The sequence below is a fragment of the Hevea brasiliensis genome, chromosome 13 (genome assembly GCF_030052815.1).
Source record: "Hevea brasiliensis isolate MT/VB/25A 57/8 chromosome 13, ASM3005281v1, whole genome shotgun sequence".
NCBI classification, from domain to species: domain Eukaryota; kingdom Viridiplantae; phylum Streptophyta; class Magnoliopsida; order Malpighiales; family Euphorbiaceae; genus Hevea; species Hevea brasiliensis.
The window spans coordinates 90,236,802-90,260,680 of NC_079505.1; the positions used below are offsets into that span (position 1 = coordinate 90,236,802).

Consider the following 23,879-nt stretch of genomic DNA (forward strand, 5'->3'; position numbering starts at 1 on the left):
TGGTGTTTGGTACTTGACCCGAACTCGCCTACGACGAAAATATTCAAGTATATTTGTGTTACCCTTCGTTTAGTTTTCGTTTTGCCTGCTACTTTCTCGGAGTCCAAACAGAAAAAGAGAAGATGTCCGTGCTAATAACTACAAGTTTAGGAGACATAGTGGTTGATTTATTCACAGAGAAGTGCCCCTTGACCTGCAAGAATTTCTTGAAGCTTTGCAAGTAAGTCTCTCTCTCTCTCTCTCTCTCTCTCTCTCTATTTCATGATTAATTTCATCTGAATCTACGCTAGTAATATCCTTAATTGACAATAAATTGGCGTTTTGTGGACGTTTGTTTAGTTTGATACTTTTTTATTACTACTTCTGTACGGTGTTTCGAATTGATAATGGTTGTTGGTGATTCTATACTTGCTTTTGCTATAAAAAGTTGAGTTCCTAAGCGAAATTTTCACTCAATATTTCAATTAAACTTGTCGACTCAGGATTAAGTATTATAATGGCTGCCTATTTCACACGGTTCAGAAGGATTTTACTGCACAGACTGGTGACCCAACTGGTACAGGAACTGGTGGTGATTCAGTTTACAAGTAAGAGACACATATATTTTAATCTTATATATGCTTTAATGTGCCTGGATTATCTGACATTTGTTTCTCATTGTTCTCTTTTCATCTTTCTCTTATATTAGAGTTTGGTGTTTCAGTTTTAGATTAGCTGTTTTTGGTTCTGGGCTAGAATATCATTCACTATTTGATTTATTATATGATATCGCATACTTATTTCACCATGCCGTCCTTTCAGATTTCTTTACGGTGATCAGGCTCGATTTTTTAGTGATGAAATCCATCTTGATTTGAAACATTCCAAGACTGGAACTGTTGCAATGGCCAGTGCTGGAGAGAATCTGAATGCTTCCCAGGTATAAGATTTTGTAGTTCTTAGTGGCATTTATACTTAATGCATGTATATTAAATGGAAAAAAATCTCAGTTTTCCCCTTTTTCTTGCAATCAATCATATAACTGTTCCTATTTTCAGTTCTATTTCACACTGCGTGATGGTCTGGACTACCTAGATGGGAAGCATACAGTAAGTCTTCCAACCATATCAACTGGTTTATTCTGTCTCTCTCTCTATGGTAGAAAGATAAACATTAGTCTAGAACAGTAATAATGCAACAAAATGGTGCAAGGCTGGTTTAAATTAACAAGTGGCTTATACTGGCTATGCCTTAAGGTATTCTCATGTACATTTTACTTGGGGAGTATATCTAGACTCCCTAAACAATATTGAGCGAGCAAGGCAGGTCAAATCATTGTGGCATACTATTTGGTTAATTAGGATTTATTGGTAACATCCTGGTATCTTCCAAGTACATGTGGGAGGAAGATGGTAAACTGTTTATTATTAAAAATGCATGTGATAACCGAGTACTATACTATCTCTTATTTATTGGAGCATGTGTGCCTTGTCATTAGGAAGATCCTTAGGTGATTAGTTCTTCACAAACTTGTTTCTTAGGTTTGTGTTATAAAGGACTGAAATAAAATGAATTACAGGTGGAAATAAAATTTGTGTTATTTTGACTCAGATTTTTGGGAACTTCTTTCTGGGTTTAATTTTCTCTCTGATGCTTTCTTTGCGTGACTTGAGAAAATGCCTGTCATTATAGGTCTTTGGAGAGGTGGCAGAAGGGCTTGACACTTTGACTAGGATAAATGAAGCTTATGTGGATGAAAAGAACAGGCCATATAAAAATATCCGGTTTGCCATTCATCTTCTGTGAATATACTATTTCTGCTTAATGATGCTTTCATTTCAATGAAATAAATGAATATTTTCAGTTCAACGACATAAATATTGCATTTGAACAGAATCAAACACACCTATGTACTTGATGATCCTTTTGATGATCCTCCTCAACTAGCAGAGTTGATTCCTGACTCTTCTCCTGAAGGCAAACCAAAGGATGAGGTAGGAGCTGATTCATCTCAGATCAATATCTTTTATAAGTTTGTTATTTTAACTCTTTGGCTTTTAAATATGATCTCTCTTGTATGGAAATCATGTATGTAGTTTATGCATTGTTATTCTATAAATAGGTTGATGATGAGGTGCGGCTTGAAGATGATTGGGTGTCTATGGACGAGCAATTAGGTCCAGTGGAGCTTGAGGAGGTTCTTCGAGCAAAGGAAGCTCATTCTAGTGCAGTTGTACTTGAGAGTGTAAGACCCTATATAAATATTTTGATCCCAGTATTTGTTTTTCTAAATATAGATTTCTGCCTACAACTCTGAATGCATTAATTTCTTTTTATTCCTTTGTGTTGCAGATTGGGGATATTCCTGATGCCGAGATAAAACCTCCTGAGAATGTTCTCTTTGTCTGTAAACTGAATCCTGTTACTGAAGTGAGTTTTTGTTCTGTCATTCTTTGATACAGATACCGCAGCTTGTCACTGTAAGATCATGTAATCGTTCCTTTTCTCATTGCAGGATGAGGACTTGCATACAATCTTTTCACGATTTGGAACCGTTGTATTGTTAGTAAATGAATTTTTTTTAGAATTGTTTTATTTGTTATGGTGGTGTAAGGCTAACACTCATAATGGGTGATGGCAGGGCTGAAATAATACGTGATTACAAGACTGGAGATAGTTTGTGCTATGCTTTTATAGGTAAGTAGAATCTTGTCTTTTTGTTGTTTTGTGCTAGACTGCCCACGTGTGTGCAAGTAGATTGGTCATTTTGCTGGAAAATGTTGTGCAAACAGTGGTAAGATTTTGGAGTTCCACAAGTTTGATTGGTTACAATAATCCTCCAATGGACTTTGAACTTCGATGTTATAGGACTAGCTGAACTTATGACTTAAAAATTTGTATTAAAGTTGCTATGGCAGTATTTTTGTATGCTGGACTTTGTTCTATACAATGATGATTTAAAGGAAAATAGAAATGACTGTTGATAAACAGCTATGCCATTTTTTTTACGTGAATCTTGATGAGGATTGATCCTAAAATTGACCCTAAATGGATAGCAATGGCAAGTAAAAGGGTGAAGTATTTGTAGGTCAATCACAATGATTGGATTTGATCATTAAACTATCTTTTGGTACTAAACTCTTGCTATACTACTTGAGAGAACTTTAAAATCAGTAATGTTAGAGCAAGTTTCTAGTTGTCTTGGCAAGTTTTTCAGTGTGTATTCATGAACATGTATGTGGTTAGGCTTTTTTCTTTTTTGAAAATAGAGGATTTGTTATAACTTTGTTAATTGTTATACTTTCTTCTAAACTACAAAACATTTCTGTCGTCACTCATCAGTATCTGCCATTCCATTGAAAAGTTTGAAATTTGGAGTTAAGCAGATATGAAGAGAATATTCTACACATATTTTGACACTGGAAAATGCTAACAATGATAACTAATATCTCCATCAAAGGAGTTTTCAAAGGATTTATTGCTGTAAGGTGGATGCATCACTTATTGTTGGCCCCAACAGTATTTTCTATTTTAATCAGATATATTCTCTTTTTTTCCCGAGTCCGCTTGTCTCTTTGACATGCGTAATGATGTTCTTCTTTTGTTGATGCATAGTGACCAGATTGTTGATGTCATATGATCTCTGTAAATATTTTGTTGTTTTGGCTTCCTTTAAATATGTTTGTACTGTATAATTTACATTCTACTTTTGCCAAGTCAGAGTTTGAGACCAAAGAGGCATGCGAACAAGCATATTTTAAGGTATGAGAATGCCCTTTTGTCTTTTCAAACATAAGATTTTTCTCTTTAATTCCTTTATATTTGATTGTTGTGGGGTATTTGTTCCATTTATCTATTTTTATGTGGGTTTGCTTCTCTCCATGCATTTATGCTATGGTAACTTTACTAAATATGGTAAATTAGGGGAATTTCGCAAGTAAGCACAGATGATGCAATTTTTTCTGATTTTGTATTCAACATTGCATGAAACATAGTCTTCATTAATTCGCAATTTTGAAATACCTTTCTAACCTTTAAGCATGACAAGCTTATTACTTACTAGTTTATTTACGTTGGCACATTCTCTACGAACACTCCTTCATGAGCCCCGCCCTTCCCCCGCCCTGGGGAGGAGAATAGAGAGAGAGAGAGAGAGAGAGTACGAACACTCCTTCACGAGCCCTCCCTTTCCCCGCCCTGGGGAGCAGAATATATATATATATATATATATATATATATAGAGAGAGAGAGAGAGAGAGAGAGAGAGAGAGAGGACGAACACTCCTTCACGAGCCTTCCCGTCCCCCGCCCTGGGGAGCAGAATATATATATATATATATATATATATAGAGAGAGAGAGAGAGAGAGAGAGAGAGAGAGAGAGAGAGAGAGAGTAATGGTTACAAGAATTACTGACTTTTTAGAATAATATAATTATGGTGATGCATGTACCATTTTTATGCTTAACTTTATTTGTGTTTTTCTTGTTGGATTTCAAATACAGTCATTCAGTTTCGGGTTTTGAGAGTGAAGGAACTTAGTTTTCTAACCTTGATTTATTTTATTTTCGTGGCAGATGGATAATGCTTTAATTGATGATAGAAGGATACATGTGGATTTTAGTCAAAGTGTTTCAAAACTATGGTCTCAATATAGGCGCAAGAACAGCCAAACTAGTAAAGGTAAAATTGGCTGTTTCTGTTTTTGTTTGTGTAGCGAACTGTTAATGCTGTGCAAAAACTCTTGTAGTTAAGTGTCCTGATCCTTGGAAACAGTTGGCTACTTGATTTCCTTTCCCACATGGGTTGCATCAATTCATTTGAAATTGGCCACTTACTATTTTGTCTTAGCTAGGAAGACCGGAAGCATTCTTTTTCTCTCTCACATGTGAGCGTGTGCTTATTCATGTGAAAAAGAAGTGAAGAAAAAAGAAAAAATGTTCACCTTGGGGAATGTATTTGGGTTAATCATACATGGTATACCAATTAAGCCAACCCTAGTTGTACTTGTTTGACATAACTGCTGAATCTTAGCTTGTGCGAAGATGAGCCTGAATGTAAAGGAACTAGATTGTCATCGGGAACAATTATTGTCTGAATGTAAAAGAGCTAGTTGGAGTATAAACAAAGTATGCTATATTTCACATAGACGAGATTACATTCTGGAGCTAGTTCGAGTATAAATGAAGTATGCTACATTTCACATAATCGAGATTGTAGACTGGATCATAAAAACTGTCTGAGCTATGAAAAAACACTACTTGCTGATCATTGCCCTAGGGACAACTAATCGACATGGGTTGGATTTGTACCAAGCGTTGGGATACTCAAAATACAGGAAAAAGAAAATAATTTTTCAGCTCATTTTCTTATGTTAAAAGTATTAGGCATTAGATAAGTGTAGGTAACAATTTTTTTTTTTCTGGTTTTAATTCAAGCGACTTTCTTCTTTTTTCCCTGGAGACTTCTTAACTATAATGTTTACATTACTACTTGTTGGCTGTAGGAGGAGGTTGCTTCAAATGTGGTGCACCTGATCACATTGCTAAGTATTGCGCTGGGGGTCCTGCCAACAAGCAACTTCAACCTCCAAAATATGTTCTGAAGGATGATAATCTGCAACGTGGTGGAAATAATAACTCTAGGTTGGTGATCTTGCATATCTTGTTTTGTGTGTTTCTATGTTAACTATCAGTTGGTAATGGTAATCTTGCATGTCTGGGTGCAATTGTGCTTTCGTGTTTAATAGTGAAAAAAACTTTTGCAGATATGAAATGGTATTTGATGGAGACACTCCGGAAAGTCCAAGACAAGAAATGAGAATTGGGCGCCATGATCCAGAGAGAGAGAGGAAGTACAGGACAAGTTCAGAAGACCTGAAACACAGGGATGAAGAAAAGAAATATTCAAGTGATAGGCACAGGCATAGTGGACACAAGGAGGATGATAGACATCATCAAAGGAAAAAAAGTAAATATCCTGAGGAGCGAATTGATAGAAGAAAAGAACGAGATGATGATAGGAGAGATGACCGAGAATACAGAAAGAGAAGTTCTGATACTGAAGGCTGTGGAGATGAGAGGGAGAAAGAAAGTTATAGGAAGAGAACTGCAGGTGATGAAAGTCGCAGGGGAGAATTGGGGGATGGGACCGATTCTAAAAGGCGGTACGTAGATGGTGACAGACGTGACACAAGAGATGAACCAAGTTATAGAAATTATGATTGCCACAGAGGCAGGAGGGAAGGGCGAGAATATAGATATCAAGGCAGAGAAAGTGGTGATGATCATGATACAAGGCATCGAAGTGATAGAAGGAGATGAAGACTTGAACTTGGTTTTGGAGTTTCTTATCAGTTATTCTGATGACTGCATCACTCTTAAACCATTAAATTTATGTAATTTCTTGCACAAAAATCCTCAAAAGCAAGCCTGGGACCTTTCGGAGAGTATTTGTTTTGTCGTAACTCAAACGTCAAGCAAATCCCTAACAATCGGATCGTTAGGGGATAATTAGGTCGTTAGAAAACGATCTCATTTAGTACCTGCGAAGCTAATCAAACATAATATCAAAATGCATTTCTGGTGGAAATTGTGCTATTATTTTGTGAATATCATTACGGTTGTCAAAAATGAAGTAACTTATTAAACCTAGTCGGAAAAACAAAATAATGATGAGGAGGAGGAAAACAAGAAGATTTCATAATGAAATGACTAAAAAGTCCAGTACCAAGTTCTTAAAAGTGTGATCATAACTCCTCTAAAAAATTATCATCATTATTATACATGGACGATGATTCCAAGCATTTCAAAAAGAGACTGGCGGGCAAGACCATGGTAATACAGTAACTTCAGAACTTCAATAAACTCATTTCTTACAAATTATATGGAAGTTCGGTCCAAATAATCAACTTAAAAAAAAAAAGTTCATTTTTTATACCCAATATTGATATACTCGGTACAGGATTGCTGACAGTTGACAGCAACTGTGATCTTCAAAACTATTACGCCCATCCAAGGAGAAACTCTTATAAATATGTGCTTCAGGGAACAGTTTCACCTCTCAGACGTCATCTTCTGGTACTGTGCTTTCTAGTGATCCCTCTCCACATAACCAAGCCTGCTCATCCTGTTACGGTCATCCAAGTAATCATGATTATTATAATGATGTGAGCCAGGCACATAATCATTCCGATGCTTGCCCTCAGGCAATTTTTCTGGTGGGCTCCATGACTTCCGCTTGCGGTTGCTTGACTTGGGCGAATGAAATCCCCGGTCCATATCATCAGGAACTTCCCCTTCTTCCATAATGTTCAAATCTGATTTATGTGACAAATGCCCCTTCATTCCTTGACGTTCTCCATCCCCTGCATCCTCTTGATGGTTTTCATGATGCGGGTTTTCATGCCTTTGCCTGTCCAAGGGCTTAGAATAGCTCTGCCTCCTGTCCCGCTTACTCTTCTCACTCTCAGCAGCTAGCTCGATACCAGCTTCCAGTTCCCTCTCAATGAAATCATCCTCATCCAAGAAGTCAGTTTTCCTACTGACATCACCCCTGGACTTCTTTCGTTTCTCCAAAGCTGCCTTTACTTTGTCTCTGTCAATCTTTTTAATAGCATCTTGGGGTGACTGGCCTACTGTACCTTCTCTATTTTCCAGATTTCGACCAAAATGTTTGTCTTTTAATTCCCCTGCTTCACTGATTTCACTTCTCACAACATTCCTTTCCTGATCTTCTTTACCATGTGATGCATGTCTCAATGTGTTAGCTTCCCCCATATTCTCATGGCGAGACAATGTATCTATTCCTTGGTCTACATAATCTGAAGATTCACCATCAGCATTGTGATCAGAGGCACTCTTCATCTCTCCACTTAAATGCTCATTACCTTGATTATGGGTGGTTCTTGGAGCCCCACCACGATTATCTGCAAGTGACATTGACTTTGAGGTTCCTGGTCTCGAAGTTATACCTCCAGCCTGAGAATGACTGTTAGTTGTTGCATGTTCTTCCTTGCCAGACGAAGCTTTTGATGTGGTCTGATGTGAAACCCCACCTACAGTGCTTCCTTCAGCTTCATTATTAGTTGAAGGCCGATTCTGTTCATAGAGTTCAAGCATCTGATTGCTCACCTCTGCAAGAAATTTCACAGTTGAAACCACAATATTCAAAAAACAGTATCACAAAATTTTGCATGATTATTACTGTTATCCATTTATATTTCCTCACTGGGGAGGGGTAATGAATTACAAGAGCGAGAAGGAATTTATCTGTGAGAAAACAAACATGCACATACAACTATTAATGGGAAGTTATCATATTCATCAGTGATAGATTTTGGGCATAAAGTTCAAATGCACCATTGAACTTGTTCTAGATGTTCAATTAAAACCAAAATCAACTTTGGGGTCAATTTAACCTAATTTTTATTTGCCAGAGTAAAAAATTGATTTTCTTATTTTCAAAGAATAAGATATAATTTAGAAGAAATTACTATTTAATCCTTTGTAATTCACTTTCATTAAACTGTTTATCTCCGTCAATTTTTCCATTAGTTAACAGATCCTAATGCTAATCAAACTACTATTTAGTTCCTCTATTTTAGTGAAATTAATTAGTTAATTCTTGTATTTTGAAAAATACTATCGTTCCCTAAGTGAAATTAATTAATTAGCCCTTATATATTGAAAAATACAATGTTTTGAAAAACATATTCCTGTATGAAAATGAAAATTTTACTATATGTATACTAAATTTAAATTGCTTTTTTTTTAATTGTTAAAAGTATTTTCATTTAATTCTTTGAAAATCATTTTAATATTTTCTCTATTGAAAAATAATTTTTTTCTGAACTATTGCCTGATTTAGGAGAACTGATTTAACCTTGAAAAAGATAAAAAAACATAGAGAGAATGAGGGGCAAAGCGTGTGGGTTTAGAGGGGAAGAAACATGGGAAAAAGGTAAGAAAAATAAGGGAGCGATAGTCAGGGCAATTTGGGTAAAAAAAAAAATAGCCAGAGGGGCTAAAAAGTTCATAGAACCAAATTATAGAGACTTAACATATTTTTCAAAATACCAAGGCCAACTAATCAATTTTACTAAAATAAAAAGACTAAATAGTAGTTTAATTGACATTGAAATTAGTTTTTTTTTTTTTTTCACTAGCATTGAAATTAGTTAACTAACAAAAAAATTGACGAAACAACTAAATAATTTATCGTAAGCAAAATACAATGACTAAATAGTGTATTTTTCAAAATATATGAACAAAGCAGATATATTTGTTAAAATATAAGAACTAAATAGTAATTTTTCCTATAATTTTTTTATATTTTAATAATTTTTATAAAAAAAAAAATCCTATAAAAAGAAACCACAAAATTATTAAAAAAAAAAAAACTCTTTCCTCCCCTTTTCTTCTCATCCAAAATCAAATCACCTTCAATTTAAAAAAAAAAAAACCATACTTTCACAAATTCTCATCTCTACCTCAATCCCTTCCATTCTATTCATCAATTTAAAATATAAAATCAAGAAATTACAAAGTCAACAAAAAGAACCCAATTTGTGAACAAATCCCTTCACAATGCCATGCCAAAATCTCTCTCCTTTGGAAAAATTAATGTTTATTTTTACAAGCAAAAATACCCTTCACATATTTGAAAAAGAATCGGTTAGAGAAAGAAAAAACCTTTTACATCATTGTTGCTTCGATGTTCAATTTCTCTTTCCTATGCTAAATTACTAATTTCAATATGCCATCTTGAATTTCTAGGGTTCTCACCATTGACATTGCTGCTGCTGGCTTAAAGGAGAAAGAAACAAAAGGAAACAGTGGAATTGCGGAGGATCAGAAAATGGGGTGAGATGTTTGGAAGTGGTGGGAAAAGATGCAGAAGGTATAAATGTGCAAGAAGAGAAAGGAGGTGTTGGGCAATTTTTCTACAAAGAATTGAAAAAGAAGTGTCTTTTTAGTCTTTTTCTTTATTTTAACTTATTAATTTTTTTATTTTTAAAAAAATATATTTAATATTTAAAAATATAAAAAAAATATTTTATTCATAACAAAAGCAATTGGGATTAATTAGTCTAAAAAGTAATACATTTGTCCTGATTTGACCCAAAAGTTGATTTTGGGCTAAATTAGACATGACCGAAAAATTTAAGGGTCGGAAGGGAAAACACCGACCTTCTAATTGGCGTGGGGTGACATCAAACTCTTGCCACCAGACCTTCTCGCCATCTGACGGAAGCTTTACTTTGAGGAACTTTGCAGCAAGAAATATGGCACCAGCTGCAATGTGGTGGGGCTTAAATTGCAAGCAAAGAGATGTGCGCAGTCTGCATGCCGCATCCCCCCAATCAAGAAGAGACAATTAAAAAAAAGGGTATATAGACTAAAATAAGCAATTCATCATACCCATCATTCACAAAATTCCATGCCACCTGAGCAAGGGCATTTTGAGCAACCTTAAATTTCTTTATTGCATCAACAAGAGGTTTATAGGGGTGCTGCACATTTAGATCAAAACCAAGAGTTGCAAGTACAACTCTCTCTCCAAGTAAAATTAATTCTTTCTGCTGTTCATATACCTCCTGCATGAAAGATATGGATACATAAATAACAAACAGATTAAAAATTACAAAAAAAATTAAAGCTTTTGTGGGAAAATGAATCTGAAAAAGACTGGAGGATACACTTCCCAGCAAAACTAAGAAATCATGCTAAAGTAAAAGAGACATATTAAGCACAGCACTCACAAATCCACAATACAGAACATATCAATTGTTGGTGTGATTTAGGAGAATAGGCTACCATGCTGGAAACTCTAGCATTTCAACAAGTTTCACAAGCAACTGATACAGTGTGGAGTTGAATTGGTATCTTGGGTCAAAAACTTGACCACAAGAAAAGAAAATGGTGGCAGCACATGAGGGGAAAAAAATCATACAGGCAATGCAAAGATCATAATTGAGAAGAAAAGTTTCTTGCACAAGAGCACCGTAGGAATAAATTACCTTCTGTTTAATCCTCTGAACAGCTTCAGGATCCTTTTTATGAATGATTTCATAAGAAACAAGGATAACATCCTTCAGCGGACGGGGAGTCTCCTCCACCTTCCCCGCAAGAAACATACACACCGTGGCAATAGTCTGTAAGACAGACATTATGAGTGAAATTAGACACTACATTGGCCATTTTCCAAAATCTGAATATTAGTCTTCTTCTTTCTTTCTTTCTTTCTTTCTTAAGAATAAATGAATATATGCCAATGGGAGTTGCAATCCAAATGCAAGGCAGTGCAAACAAAGGACTGAAGAAAGACATGGAAAATGGAAATGAAACTGTACTGCTATTATCCCTGGTAGACTTCACCTCAATTATAAATTAAATAATCATTTCCTACTCACAAAAATATTTTATATTTAATAAACAGACAAAACTCACCCTCCTATCATTCTTTGCATGAGATTGTGAAGAAAGAATCGGTGACAGAAAATTATTGCTGTAGCAATTGTTAGCTGGGGCCTGCATTTTAAGAAATTCAAGGATGCCAAGACAGTGAATGCAAATTCAATAGCCACATTTGACAGATAGCTACATGTAAAATAGTGAAATTCACTCTGCAGTAAAAGAAAACACTTATAATAAGATGAACCATCAAGGAAGTAAATTTAGGAGGTGGCAGAAGCCACCTAGTAGCAATGATACTTTACGTCAATGCTAATTCTGCTTTAGGGTAAAAGCATCTCAAACTGAAAGCAAAATACAGCAAGGAGTGAAAATGGCAAAGAAGCAAGTCTAGGGTGGCTTAGATGATAAGTATAAAGGCCATTTGGTGAAGAGGAAGGCACTCAACAAAAGAGGTTGGGAGCTAAAAGTTGTTACTTCTTATAGAGCATTGTTAGGAAAATGATCACAAAGTTGATTCTTTACGGAGGAAGGTGCTAGGGAAGTGACATAGAGAGGATAAGTACCATTAAGCTTCAGCAATTGTTTGGGGGTACTCATGGGGAAGGAGCAGGGAAAGGTCTTTGGACTGGTTCACATAATTTGTTAGTTATAAAGTTGATGCTTAACTTTTGGCATGGCCATTGTTGTGGAGGCCACTTAGTATTTCCTGATTTATTCCTCATTGTGGAATATAAGGAAGCACTACAGGCAGATTATATGCGTAGATAACTCTTAACAATTTCCATGGAACATCATCGGGAGAATAGAAGACCCAAAGAAAGTGCTTCCTTTGCTTCCCAAACATAAAGTTCACAATGCATGGAAAAAAAAAAAAAAAAAGAACTGTGGCACTCAGTTATTTCCTAAATTTACCAAATTGATGCTGTTACAACTATATTAAATGACTGATGCTAACATTAGTTGCAACACATGATATTTACAAGCAGACAGTCTGTTTTTCCTTTCTTTCATGGTGTTTGAGCTTCCTATCAGATGGATGGTGACCACTAGCTATGTGTGAATGTATTATCAATTTGATGGCTTTATAAATGTCTAGCTGAAGACAAAAATTCCTCAAAAAATTTTAGAAAACCATTCCATAAACTTCAGGATGTCAAGAGCTCTTACAACAGCCATTCAAATAAGTGCAGTTGTCAATATAGTTCCTCAGCGATAGTCATAAGCTGATGGACAAAAATAAAGTTATACTTATCAACAGTTTGTAGCCAGAGGATATTCTACAAAACCCCTCAAAATTTGGAGAATCATTTACATCTTGCAAATAAATTACATCAAAAGACTAATTATATGATTAAAAAAATTATAAGAGAGCAAAGCAAATGCAAAGCTTGTGCATATAATCTGAGACCATGAGAACTGAAAATTAAAAGAGACAATTACTTGGAACAAGCAAAATAAATTCATCTTTAATACTTACAGTTAAACCTAACTTGTTATTAATGGAAATATGGAAAAAATTCATATCATATCAAAATCAAAGCATTTTAATCATAGACAAAGAACATGAGGCACAAACTTATTATTTAAAAACCCACACTTTCAGTCTCATGCCCAAATCCTGTAGAAATGTACAGTAGGATTTGCGTAGGTAAGTCTCCTTCTTCAAGTCGATGCCATCACGTCTGGATGGAGAGTTTTCTTCAATTTCCTTTCTAGAAAAGTACCAACGACCGCCTTCCTCTAGTTTTTCCTGAGAATATTTCTGCAGGTTTGTTCCATGATGAGAAGAATCACCAGGCAGTGAACTAGCCATATGTGTCCTTGCAACTAACGTATCCAAAATGTTTATAAAGAATCTGTATATGTGCCAACTGCACTGACTAAATCACCATGTTGTATAAGAGCTCCCTGCACAAGGATTGCAGAAAGATGGGTCAATATAAGAAAGACCCTAAGAATTATCCATGCCATTGAGAGGAAAGCAGATTGTTAAAAATGGTCAATGCAATGGCAGAATCTAGCAACACATTAAACTGTCAACAAAAATAAAAACTTAATGCTCGGTTTCATGGCGAGTTAAGTAATTGCAAACGATAGACATGTGAAAAAAAAAATTGATGATTTAATGTGTAGTAGTTCTATGAACTATGTAGATATTACTTACAACTCAACCAATAAAACCATACTAGTCCATGAGTTCTCCAGAGAACAGGAACTTTAAGTTTCCAAAACCTATATTGCATACAAGAAAATAATTAAATCATCTTTCAATAAAAATGATTCAACTTTTAGTCTGTCTGATACCCAATTCATGATCCCCAAGAAAGAAGCTGTCAGTTTGCAGATAGATGATATAAGAGTGTTGCAGTACTATGCTTATTTAGGAACATTCCTTTCACTATCAATTCTCCCACCATTAATCAAACACATTACCCTCTTACAACAAGGAAATTATCCTGACCTGAATCTTTGTATCCCAATATCGTGGTCGCAAAATAAAAAATGAACAACTCGAATAACATAAATCAAAACGAACCAAGAATTTTTCAACCGATAAACTCTCAAATTCCTAAATCAGGAGAAAAAAAATCTTCGATGCCCCAAATAGGGATACAAAGCATAAGGAATTCACCGTAAAATTTGTTCCTGTAGTTTCACCAATGGGAATTGCTTTCTACCATGACAGAAAAAACCCTAAATAGTCTATGCAATTACAACGAGGAAGTAACGTAATTTACCTTGTGTAGAGCCCAAAAGAAAAAAAGGAAGAAGAATTTGAAGAGCGTACTGCAATCAAAAACTGCAAAGCTTAAACAACTTAGCAAAAAACTTACATGCATATTAATATATGTAAATCGAGAGAAAAGATGTAGGAGAAGAGGAAGATATGGTACCTCCTAGCTCGAACGAGTGAAGAAGAGGAAAAAGAAAAGGCTTTTCTTGAATTAGGGTTTATATTTTATACAATGAGCACAGTTGAGGCCCAAGCTTTTTTATTTTCATTTTTGCTTTTATTTTAATTTTTACGTTTTTTTTTTAATTACGCTTTTCATTTCTTTATAATTAATTTAATTAATTTTTCAAACTAAATTTTATTAATAAACAACCTTTACCATAATTTAATATCTTAGAATTGTGAGATCTTAAATTTAAATTATTAAAATTAAATATATTTAAAAAATATTATTATTAATAAAAATTTTATCCACAAGAAAAATAGTTCTTTAAAAAAATACAAATTTTTATTATTTAAATTATAAAATATAAATATAAACAGAGCTAAAATTTTTCAACAAATTTAATCGAAATACTTGTTTTTAGATGGAGTAACTAAATTATTAGTAAAATCCAATATTAAAAATTAATGAAGTTGATAATCAAATAATAAGATTTATTAGTGATTATGAATTAATCTCTAAAAAAACTTTTTAAGAGATTTAAATAATAATTTATCTTAAAATATAAAGGTTCACACCATACCCATATATAAGAGATTTAAAAAAAAAAAACTATAAAGTGTATATATATGATCCTCCCTATTTTATAAGATAGAGAACTATACTTTAAAAAAAGAAAAGAATTATCTGTTAAATATATATTTTCATTACAATTATTTATCCTTCATAATAAAATACACAAATCTTATTTGGGAAAAAAAATTTATTTTGTAGGCGTTCGTGTGATTATTGGTATAAAAAAATTTCCATAGCATTTTTAAATAAGGAGAAATTATTACACAAATAGAATAATGGTTCTTTAATTTGGGGATTTTCGCATATCCAGAAGTTTCAATAAATCTTCAACTACAATTCAAAACGAATCTACGAGCTACTTGAGGTAAAAACTCAATTCGATTTGATTAGTTTAAAAAATGAATTGAGTTCAAATTTAATAATATTCAATTAGTTAAAATTTGTGAGCTACTCATTTAATAGACTTTTAAAAATATTTATATTAATTATTATATTTATTATATTATAAATATTTATTATTTTATTTTAAAATAATATATTATTCAAATTTATGATATAATGAATATATAAAATATATTTATTAAATAAAGTTATTTATAATTTAAAATTAACTTTTTATAAAAATTAAGTTATTTTTATATAAAAATTAATCAAAATTTCTCAATTTATTCGCTCAGACACAAATTAAACTCAAATTCAACTAAGTTTGAAAATATTTAACGAACCAAACTTAAATTATTAGAAGTTTGGCTTTGTTCGATTTATTTACACCTTAATCGGGAGGATTGAAAAAATTTAAATGACTTATCAAATATGTGAACAAAAAGACCATGTTCTTGGCACGTTAACATTCAAGAAAACCCAATTTACAATACATAAGAAAAAAAAAATTGCCTTTTTTTTTTTTTTTTGAAAAATTTAGCAATTATAATGTAAAAATAATATAGTTTTTTCATAAAAAATATATATAAATATAGCCAACCGAAAACTTTTATTCAGAAATGATATAGACAAAAAAAATATAAATAAAAAAAAAATCTGTACGCAGGCAATTGCCTCATCTTACCAAGAACTAGAAGGTTAAGATAAAAAAATTGAAAAAAAAAAAATCTAATGGCATGTTCGCTTATTTTATCATTCTCATGTGTTTGTGAAATAGCTACATTATATTCTCTTATCAAGTACAGAAAGTAGGGCGAGGCTGAAAACAGCTTGTTCAACTGTCAGTGGGAATCATATCTAAACTCACATTAAACAACTGAAAGCTAAAGCTCAGATTTTTGTAAATTGATCTTTCGAGATTGTAATTAATAAACAAAACAAATTGTTGATTACACATGAACCAACACGGACTTGTTAGTCTGTTAAGAAGTAAGGGTTTGAAACTTACAAATTTCCTCTAGCAAGCAAGTCCTACAAAGATAGTTTGCACTTTAGCACACCTTGCCCTTCCATCAATGGTGACTAGAAGAAACATTCCGACTGTGTCATTATTTATAAAGGCAGGAATGCAATTACATCGCTAATAACAATAATTACCTAAACCTCAGGTTCTATCCATTGGAGTACAGTTGATACTTGTCGTCTTCATTTAGTAACATAGCATGAGAAAAAGCCATAGCGAGAAAGATGTTGAAACAGCAAAACTTGCTCGAGTCTATGATACAAAATCCATTCTTCCCAATTTTCCCAGCTAAAAAGATCATCCGTTCATCAGTCCTCGGTTCACAAATGTCATCATTTAGCAACATATCATAAGAAAGCCACAGTGAGAAAGATGTTAGAAAACCAAAACTTGCTCAAGTCCAGGATATAAAATCCATCCTTCCAAATTTTCACAGTTAGAATGATCATCTGGCCATCAGTTCCGAGCTTAATGCATGTGACATCTATCAGAGATTTTCCAACCTCAACTTTCCAAACAGTGAGTACTTCAACTTGTCATTGTGATTGATAAGTTCAGCCATTTATGTCAATAATCTGCACATCTCATTTCACTTCACTGATCGTACCCCAACAGTTCTTACACGGAACCGATACTGAGGCAGAGAATCTTCATCGTCTTCATCATCATCATCTTCACCTGAGTCATCCTCAACTCGGTCCCAACGAGCATAATCCAAAGCAGAGTGGCCCTTTGGTTTTGGAATTGCTTGCCATCCTTTGGAATGTTGGTCAGGTGATTCCTTCTTCCTCTGTGCTTGAGCTATAACTTCAGCAGCAAGAGTCTTTCTAGGCTCAACTTTCCGCTGTGCTTGGGCAATAACTTCAGCAGCAATGGTCTTTCTAGGCTCAAACTTTTTCTCTATACTTATTTCAGAAGCCCCATTGTTCTTTGATATTTTAGGCAGCACAACTTCAGCATTAACAGTAGTTGTACAAGGTTCAGTTTGCTGATTAGTTCTTGCTATTGCCATAGCTGCATCTTCTTCTCCACCTTGTTCTTCCTTGTGTCTACATGGTTCTGCTTCATCTTTTTCTTCCTCTTCTTCCAACTCAGCTTCAGATTCAGGTATTGGAGCCAGAGACTTTCCTTAAGCAAAACAAAATAATTTCTTTAACTGGCAGCAGGAGATCAATAATTACAAAATTGCAATGTTAGCTGAAGACGTCAGTTATTAAATTAGATTTGCCAACAATTTGCTGATTAAGAAACCTAGGGATTGGTGGGCAACAGATGAAATTCCATATCCACACATCTTCATCAAAAGCAAACTTCTAAGGCAAAAAAGTTTTACCCTGATCCTAGTTGAAGTTTTTAAGCAACACTAAACATTAAGCATATTTATGTAGTTTAAGGAAAAGGCTTAAGACACAAATGGCATCATGTCAGTGTAATAAAGCAGGATATGGGCAGAAGGCAACATCTTCTTGGACATCTATAATTTGATGACATTCATTTAATAGAAAAAATTAAATGGAAAAGTAGAGTAAACTCTATAAAAGAATCGTCTGTGATGCAGATCTCAACTCAAGTAAAATTCACAAGACTATACCAGATAATTGGGACTCACACATAGTCTCCATCCAAGGATCCATATTGATTTCATATTCTAAATTACACCTTTAACGTATACTCAACTCAACTCAACTATGCCTTTATCCAAAAAATTTATTGGGGTCGGCTATATGAATTCTTTTTCTCTCCACTCTAAACGACTATGACTTTATCCCAAAAATTTATTAGGGTCGGCTATATAAATCCTCAGAATTATATAATGTTTCTAGGTCATACTACTATCCTCCACGTCAGTTTAGGTCTACCCCTTCTTTTCTTTCTATCCTGGATCATCTGTGATGCAGATCTCAACTCAAGTAAAATTCACAAGACTATACCAGATCATTGGGACTCACACATAATCTCCATCCAAGGATCCATATTGATTTCATATTCTAAATTACACCTTTAACATATATGATAAAAACAAAAAAATAAAATAAAAAACACACAAGACAAGGACTAAAAATTTACAAGGATGGGATACCAATTGTGTCCTCAACCGAGCTTCAAGATTTAGATAAACTTCTGATGAAGGGTTCAACTCCATAAGCCTGTTGACATCAAAGAGGGCTGAGTGGTACTCCTTGAGGGTGACCAGTGTTTGCGCCCGCAACATCAATGCTCCAGCGTGCTTGTGATCAAGCTCGAGCACCGATGTACACTCTTCAGCTGCCTATGATGAAAGTATCAGCTATCGTTAATTGAAGGGCATATCAATTCCACCTCAAGAAAATGCAAAAAGATGCTGTTAAAACTAGTTTATTTCTAAATCAAATTCTAATTGCTGTTAATTTCCGTTCGGACCACAAATGATTTGCAGTACCAACACCACCCAGACAATTTTTTCGTAATCACTCACCAAATTGCAGTAGAAATTACAGAGAGAATCAACAGAAAGCATAAGAAATAAATAAACCAATTAGGAACCAATGAATTCAGAGAAAAAAGAAAAGGAAAAAAAGGATGCATCATTACTCATTAAAGAATATATAGAAAAGAAAGGCACCTTTTTGAAATCGTGCAATTTCAAAAAACAAGCAGCTCTGTTACTATGCAAAGCGATCTTCTGGGCCTTGGTTTTGGCCATGCAAAGTGCCTGTGTGTAAAAGCCAAGCGCTTGCTCGTACTTTCCGTCTCTGTACATCTGGTGAGCCGTATCGATCTTGTTCAACGGAGTAGATGCCATAAGCAGAGATATGAAAAGCCAATATGCGGCGTCGGAAAATGAAAGCTAGAAAACCAGAGCTAGGAAACAGGATTTTGGAGAGAATGATTGAGACAGGAAACTTCAGAGACAAAGAAGAAGAAGAAGAAAAGTATCAGAGACAGAGCGAGAGAGAGAGAGAGAGAGAGAGAGGCAAAGCAATTGTTTAGAGCATTGTGATTAGTGAAGCATAACGCATACGAGACACGGAATTTCTTGAATCTACCGATTTGGGTTTGAATTCTGATTTATTAATGATTGAATTTAATGTGCATTATTTTTTAACGCGCGTTACGTGTAATGTTCAGTTTGCTTTTTTTTTTTAAAAAAAAAGAAAAATTTTAAAATTGGTAGGTGAAACTATGAATTATTAAAAAAATAAAATATTATACTAACGATTTAAAAATATTAGTTAAAAACATTCAATAAATTTTATATTAGTTAAAAACATTCAATAAATTTTAGTTTAAAATTTAATATATTTAACTGTAAAATTTTAAAGAAATAATTTTTTTTAATTATTTTAAAAAATATTATTCAGAAATCCTATTGATGAGTACATGTCTGCTAATTTGGAAAAAAAATAAAGAATTAAATTGATATTATATATATATATATATATATATATATATATATATATATACCCTCTGCAAAAGAAAAAAAAAAACTACTCTCCGTGATCTAATCGGAGATCTTGGCATTATTCGATTTAAATTGAATAAATTAAATAGAATTATTTTAATTTAGTAATTTAATTCAATTTTTAAAATAATTCAATTAGATTTGATTTAATTTTATATTATAAAAATTTTAAATATTTCAGTTTGGTTCAGTTTTGAAGAGAAAAAAATTAATTAAACTGAATCGAATAATTTTATTAATTTTTTAATTAATTTATTTTTGTAGAAAATTTATGAATTATATGTAATTTTATATGTATAAATTGTTTGATTTCATTGATTAATTGTTATTAAGTTCAAACCAAGGTTAAAATTAAACTTAATAACTTGAAAATCAAGTCTAAATTAAAAAATAATAAAAAATCAAAACTAATCGATTTGAACAGAACCGAATTAAAATAGAGCGATTCAACTCAATTCGATTTTTCATCCATTTTAGTCCGATTCAATTTTTAAAATATATAATTCAATTTTCATGATTTAATTTGATTTGATTCGATTCAATTCGATTTGAACCAATGGTCACCCCAAACCTAGGGTATCTTTTTGATCGTCCATTACTACTGCAAGTGATTTCTTTTTTTTAACGATTTCATTTTCTCCTTTGCAAACCAAAAATATTTATTTTTAATGGAAAAATATTCCTTTTCAACTACTAGAGAAATGGGTTAAAGAATTTATTGCAATAAAAATTATTTGAATTATGTAAATCATGGATTCAATTTAATTTGCCTTATGTGGACGGTTGATAAGTGATTCGTGAAGGACAAATAATACTTTATTTAAGAATTTTAAATTTTTATCATGAAAAATATAGTTTTAATATTCACATTCAATTCACATCTCAAAACGGCAATATTGGCGAATTATGAAGAAAATCCCAGTTGGAAAAGAGGGGTGGCAGATGATCGAAATGGGCTGGTGTTTCCTCAAGAATCTGTGCAAAGTAAAAGTCTCGCCTCTTTAAGAAGAGAATAGGGAATTTAATTAATGTTATAACCTATAGAGACACAATAAATAAATTTTTACCCATCGCCAAAATGTTTTTACCATTCAGCCTTAGCTTAGTGGTTTTAGAATCCCCCCGAGTTCCAGTCCAGATTCGAGCAAAAAAAAAAAAATCCTCAACATGTTTTAAGGAATTAATTCAATAATAACATTATCTCTCAATGGTTCTAATCAGAACTTGAACCAAATTATAGCATTTTGATTGTGCACGAGCTACAATATCACAAATCAATACTACCAAGTGCGAAGAATTTTTACCTGCAGCTGAAGGCTACAATTTCTTCCCCTCCTATTTTGAACCATTCTCATCAAGTACTGACATTGAATTTTGCAGGATCTCAGCTGCATCATCAAGTTCCTGCTCTGTAATGATCAATGGAGGCACAAGCCTCACAACATTTCCCTTACCAGCAGTTAATACAAGAAGACCAGAGTTTCGACATGCATCCACAAGTTGCGAGGCTGGTACATCCAACTCAATTCCAATAATCAGTCCTTGTCCTCGAATTTCTTTCACATGTGAGTTTCCACCCAGCCTCAGCTTTAAAATTTCTTTGAAGTACAGCCCCTTTTTAGACACACTGGCCAAGAAAGCTGGTTTTGAGATTTTCTCCAGAACAGTAAGGGCAGCATTACAGACAAGAGATCCACCAGCAAAAGTACTTCCATGATCACCATAATTTATGGCTGAAGCAACTTTTTCTGTCACCAACACAGCTCCAATGGGTAAGCCTCCAGCGAGTGGTTTGGCAAGTGTCATTATATCTGGGAAGACACTGTATGCTTCATGAGCCCATAGGCACCCAGTCCTGCCTAAACCACATTGCACCTGCAGAGCAACAAGCATAGAGTTAGAGAGTCCATTTTCTATTTATTTGATGAACATAAACAAATTATTGCCAAAAATGAATTTCAAGGAGAGTTAATAATATTTAACATGCCAAAGCAGCATGTTTTGTAAGTTAACACTGATGATTTGTATATTTTTTCCTGACAAAAAAAAAGCGGTTTATTTCTGATAAATTGATCACATTAAAAAAAATCCAATATGAACTCATTCTAATTTTAACTACCGGACCTAAGCCAATTCCAAATTAGCACAAGAAGTACCGTTATGATTAGGAAAACCAAACAGTAAAACTAGAATGTGCCTCCACAATGAGAGCATGAAATCACATATAGAAACTTTCAAAACATTGATAAAAAAATCCAAATTTTATTCTGTTTTATCCTGATGTTGGCTGTAAATCACACAGTACCTCATCAAAAACCAGGAGAGCCCCAGCATCATCGCAAGCAGCACGCAAGAACTCTAAAAATTCCTTTGTTGCACTGTAGATGCCACCTTCACCTTGTAAGGGTTCAACAAAAACTGCAGCAGTTTTCCCACGTTGAATTAATTCTCTTGTCGCATGTATATTTCCATACTCCAAAAATGTCACTCCAGGCATCAGAGGTTCAAAAGGTGATCTATACTGTTCTTTGCTTGTCAGAGCAAGAGCACCCATTGTCCTCCCATGGAAGCTATTAGAAAAAGATATGAATTCTGTGGCTGGCTGTGCAGCATCAGGATTTGAGAATCTCTGGTACTTCCTAGCAAATTTGATAGCTGCTTCATTTGCTTCTGTTCCAGAGTTTGTGAAAAACACACGATCAGCAAAAGAGCAAGCTACTAGGCGCTTAGAAAGCTCCACCTGCAGCAATATTACAACTAATTCTTAGCATGGATGGAAAAGGCATAGCAACAATTCACATAAATCCAGCCATACAAGCATAACATGAATGACAAAATTGGAACTATTCTAATGCTGATTTAAAGTATACAGCATATTTTTGCTAGTGTTTCACCAAAATTATGAATAGCATGATTCAGTTTCAATATAAGTACATAACACACTTTTAAACTCTGCAATGCCTGAAGACCAGGCTACACAGTGAACATATCATTTTAGTACCCATAAAAAATAAGGGGAAAAAAAGTTCCCCTCTTTTGGAAAACTCGCCTATGTAAACTTTACTTTGGGTAATGATTGTTTCTTCATATTTATTAGATATTTAATTCTTAATTCCAGTTCGATGCAAAGTGGGACAGTTTGGTCCCCCAACTGTGCTTACTTCCGTTTGGATTGAAAATTGGTGTTCAAAAGTTAACCAATTCAAAACCAAGATTCTCTAACTGAGCAAACAAACAATCATGAAACTTAGTCTTATTATGGAAAATCAAAATAGTGGGAATCATGGAAATCATCTAACCTGAGGAATGGAATAGTACACATTGCTGACATGGGTCAACACATTAGCCTGATCAACCACAGCCTTAACCCAATCAGGATCACAATGCCCCAAGGCATTCACCGCAATCCCCGAAGTCAAGTCCAAATACTCTCGTCCTTCAACATCATATAATTTACAACCTTTGCCACTGGCCAACACCAACGGCGCCCTAGCATACGTCCCCACCATAACCTTTCCCTCCGCCTCCATCACCTCCTTGCTCTCTCTCCCCACCCCGATTTTCCCGGCACCATCAGGTGCTTTCACGTCCACATTAAGACAAGAGATGGCGAATGGTTTCCGGCAGTTGAATCTGACTACTTGTCGTTGCCTTTCTTCTCTGTCTCGATCGAACAAGCGGCGGAGATTAAGCGATTGGGAGATTGTAGCGTTGGAACAAATTTGCAAAGAAGAACTCATTTCCTTTAAAGCTGCAACTCAAAATGTAATCATATATCAGCAGCGGAGTGCAGAAATACCGATATATTTCAAGCACCAATGAAAGATAAAGTTGAAATGAGTTTTTCCCACTCGATGGAACCGCAAGAGGAGCAAGATTCAGGTGCCTACCTTATAGATTGTCAGACTTCAAGCACCCACCCAATTCTTGTTAATTTACTGAACAAGTACCAGGCTCTTGGATCCTAAAGCATATACTACTTCAATACTAATAAAAAAAAATTAATTCATTATAAATATAAAATTACAAATATATGTATCGCACTATTTTTATATATAAATTTAAATTTATAATAAATCAAATTAAATAATAATTTATTTAAAAAAAAAACTTTTTTTTCTTTCATGTTTTATAAGAAAAATGATCAATTCGTCATTAATTCCA

At 33.9% G+C, this 23,879-nt stretch overlaps 3 protein-coding genes and 1 pseudogene across 4 annotated transcripts; 1 reads left to right on the forward strand and 3 right to left on the reverse strand.

Annotated features, from left to right (window-relative positions):
• Window positions 1-64: 64 nt before the first annotated feature.
• On the forward strand, window positions 65-6,429 carry LOC110659620 (peptidyl-prolyl cis-trans isomerase CYP59). The gene is made up of 14 exons (XM_021817596.2): window positions 65-220; window positions 483-587; window positions 802-919; window positions 1,038-1,088; window positions 1,672-1,763; window positions 1,874-1,973; window positions 2,102-2,224; window positions 2,332-2,409; window positions 2,495-2,541; window positions 2,621-2,676; window positions 3,701-3,741; window positions 4,556-4,661; window positions 5,485-5,623; window positions 5,746-6,429. The coding sequence occupies exons 1-14, from the start codon at window positions 123-125 to the stop codon at window positions 6,299-6,301; spliced, it is 1,710 nt and encodes a 569-aa protein (XP_021673288.2). The 5' UTR covers window positions 65-122; the 3' UTR covers window positions 6,302-6,429.
• A 282-nt stretch (window positions 6,430-6,711) lies between these two features.
• On the reverse strand, window positions 6,712-14,385 carry LOC131171986 (cyclin-T1-3-like; annotated as a pseudogene).
• A 1,733-nt stretch (window positions 14,386-16,118) lies between these two features.
• On the reverse strand, window positions 16,119-19,280 carry LOC110659623 (uncharacterized). Its single transcript, XM_058132875.1, has 3 exons — window positions 18,876-19,280; window positions 18,354-18,542; window positions 16,119-17,396 (listed from the first exon to the last, which is right to left on the reverse strand). Exons 1-3 carry the CDS (start codon window positions 19,053-19,055, stop codon window positions 16,863-16,865), a joined length of 903 nt encoding a protein of 300 aa, XP_057988858.1. The 5' UTR covers window positions 19,056-19,280; the 3' UTR covers window positions 16,119-16,862.
• A 1,605-nt stretch (window positions 19,281-20,885) lies between these two features.
• Window positions 20,886-23,751, reverse strand: LOC110659551 (acetylornithine aminotransferase, mitochondrial). 2 transcript variants are annotated; one of them, XM_058132877.1, is made up of 4 exons: window positions 23,606-23,751; window positions 23,015-23,466; window positions 22,021-22,455; window positions 20,886-21,590 (listed from the first exon to the last, which is right to left on the reverse strand). In XM_058132877.1, the coding sequence occupies exons 2-4, from the start codon at window positions 23,453-23,455 to the stop codon at window positions 21,051-21,053; spliced, it is 1,416 nt and encodes a 471-aa protein (XP_057988860.1). In that variant the 5' UTR covers window positions 23,456-23,466; window positions 23,606-23,751; the 3' UTR covers window positions 20,886-21,050. The 2 variants fall into 2 exon arrangements, with proteins under 2 accessions (XP_057988860.1, XP_021673200.2); XM_021817508.2 differs by having other exon boundaries at window positions 23,015-23,686.
• Window positions 23,752-23,879: the final 128 nt, after the last annotated feature.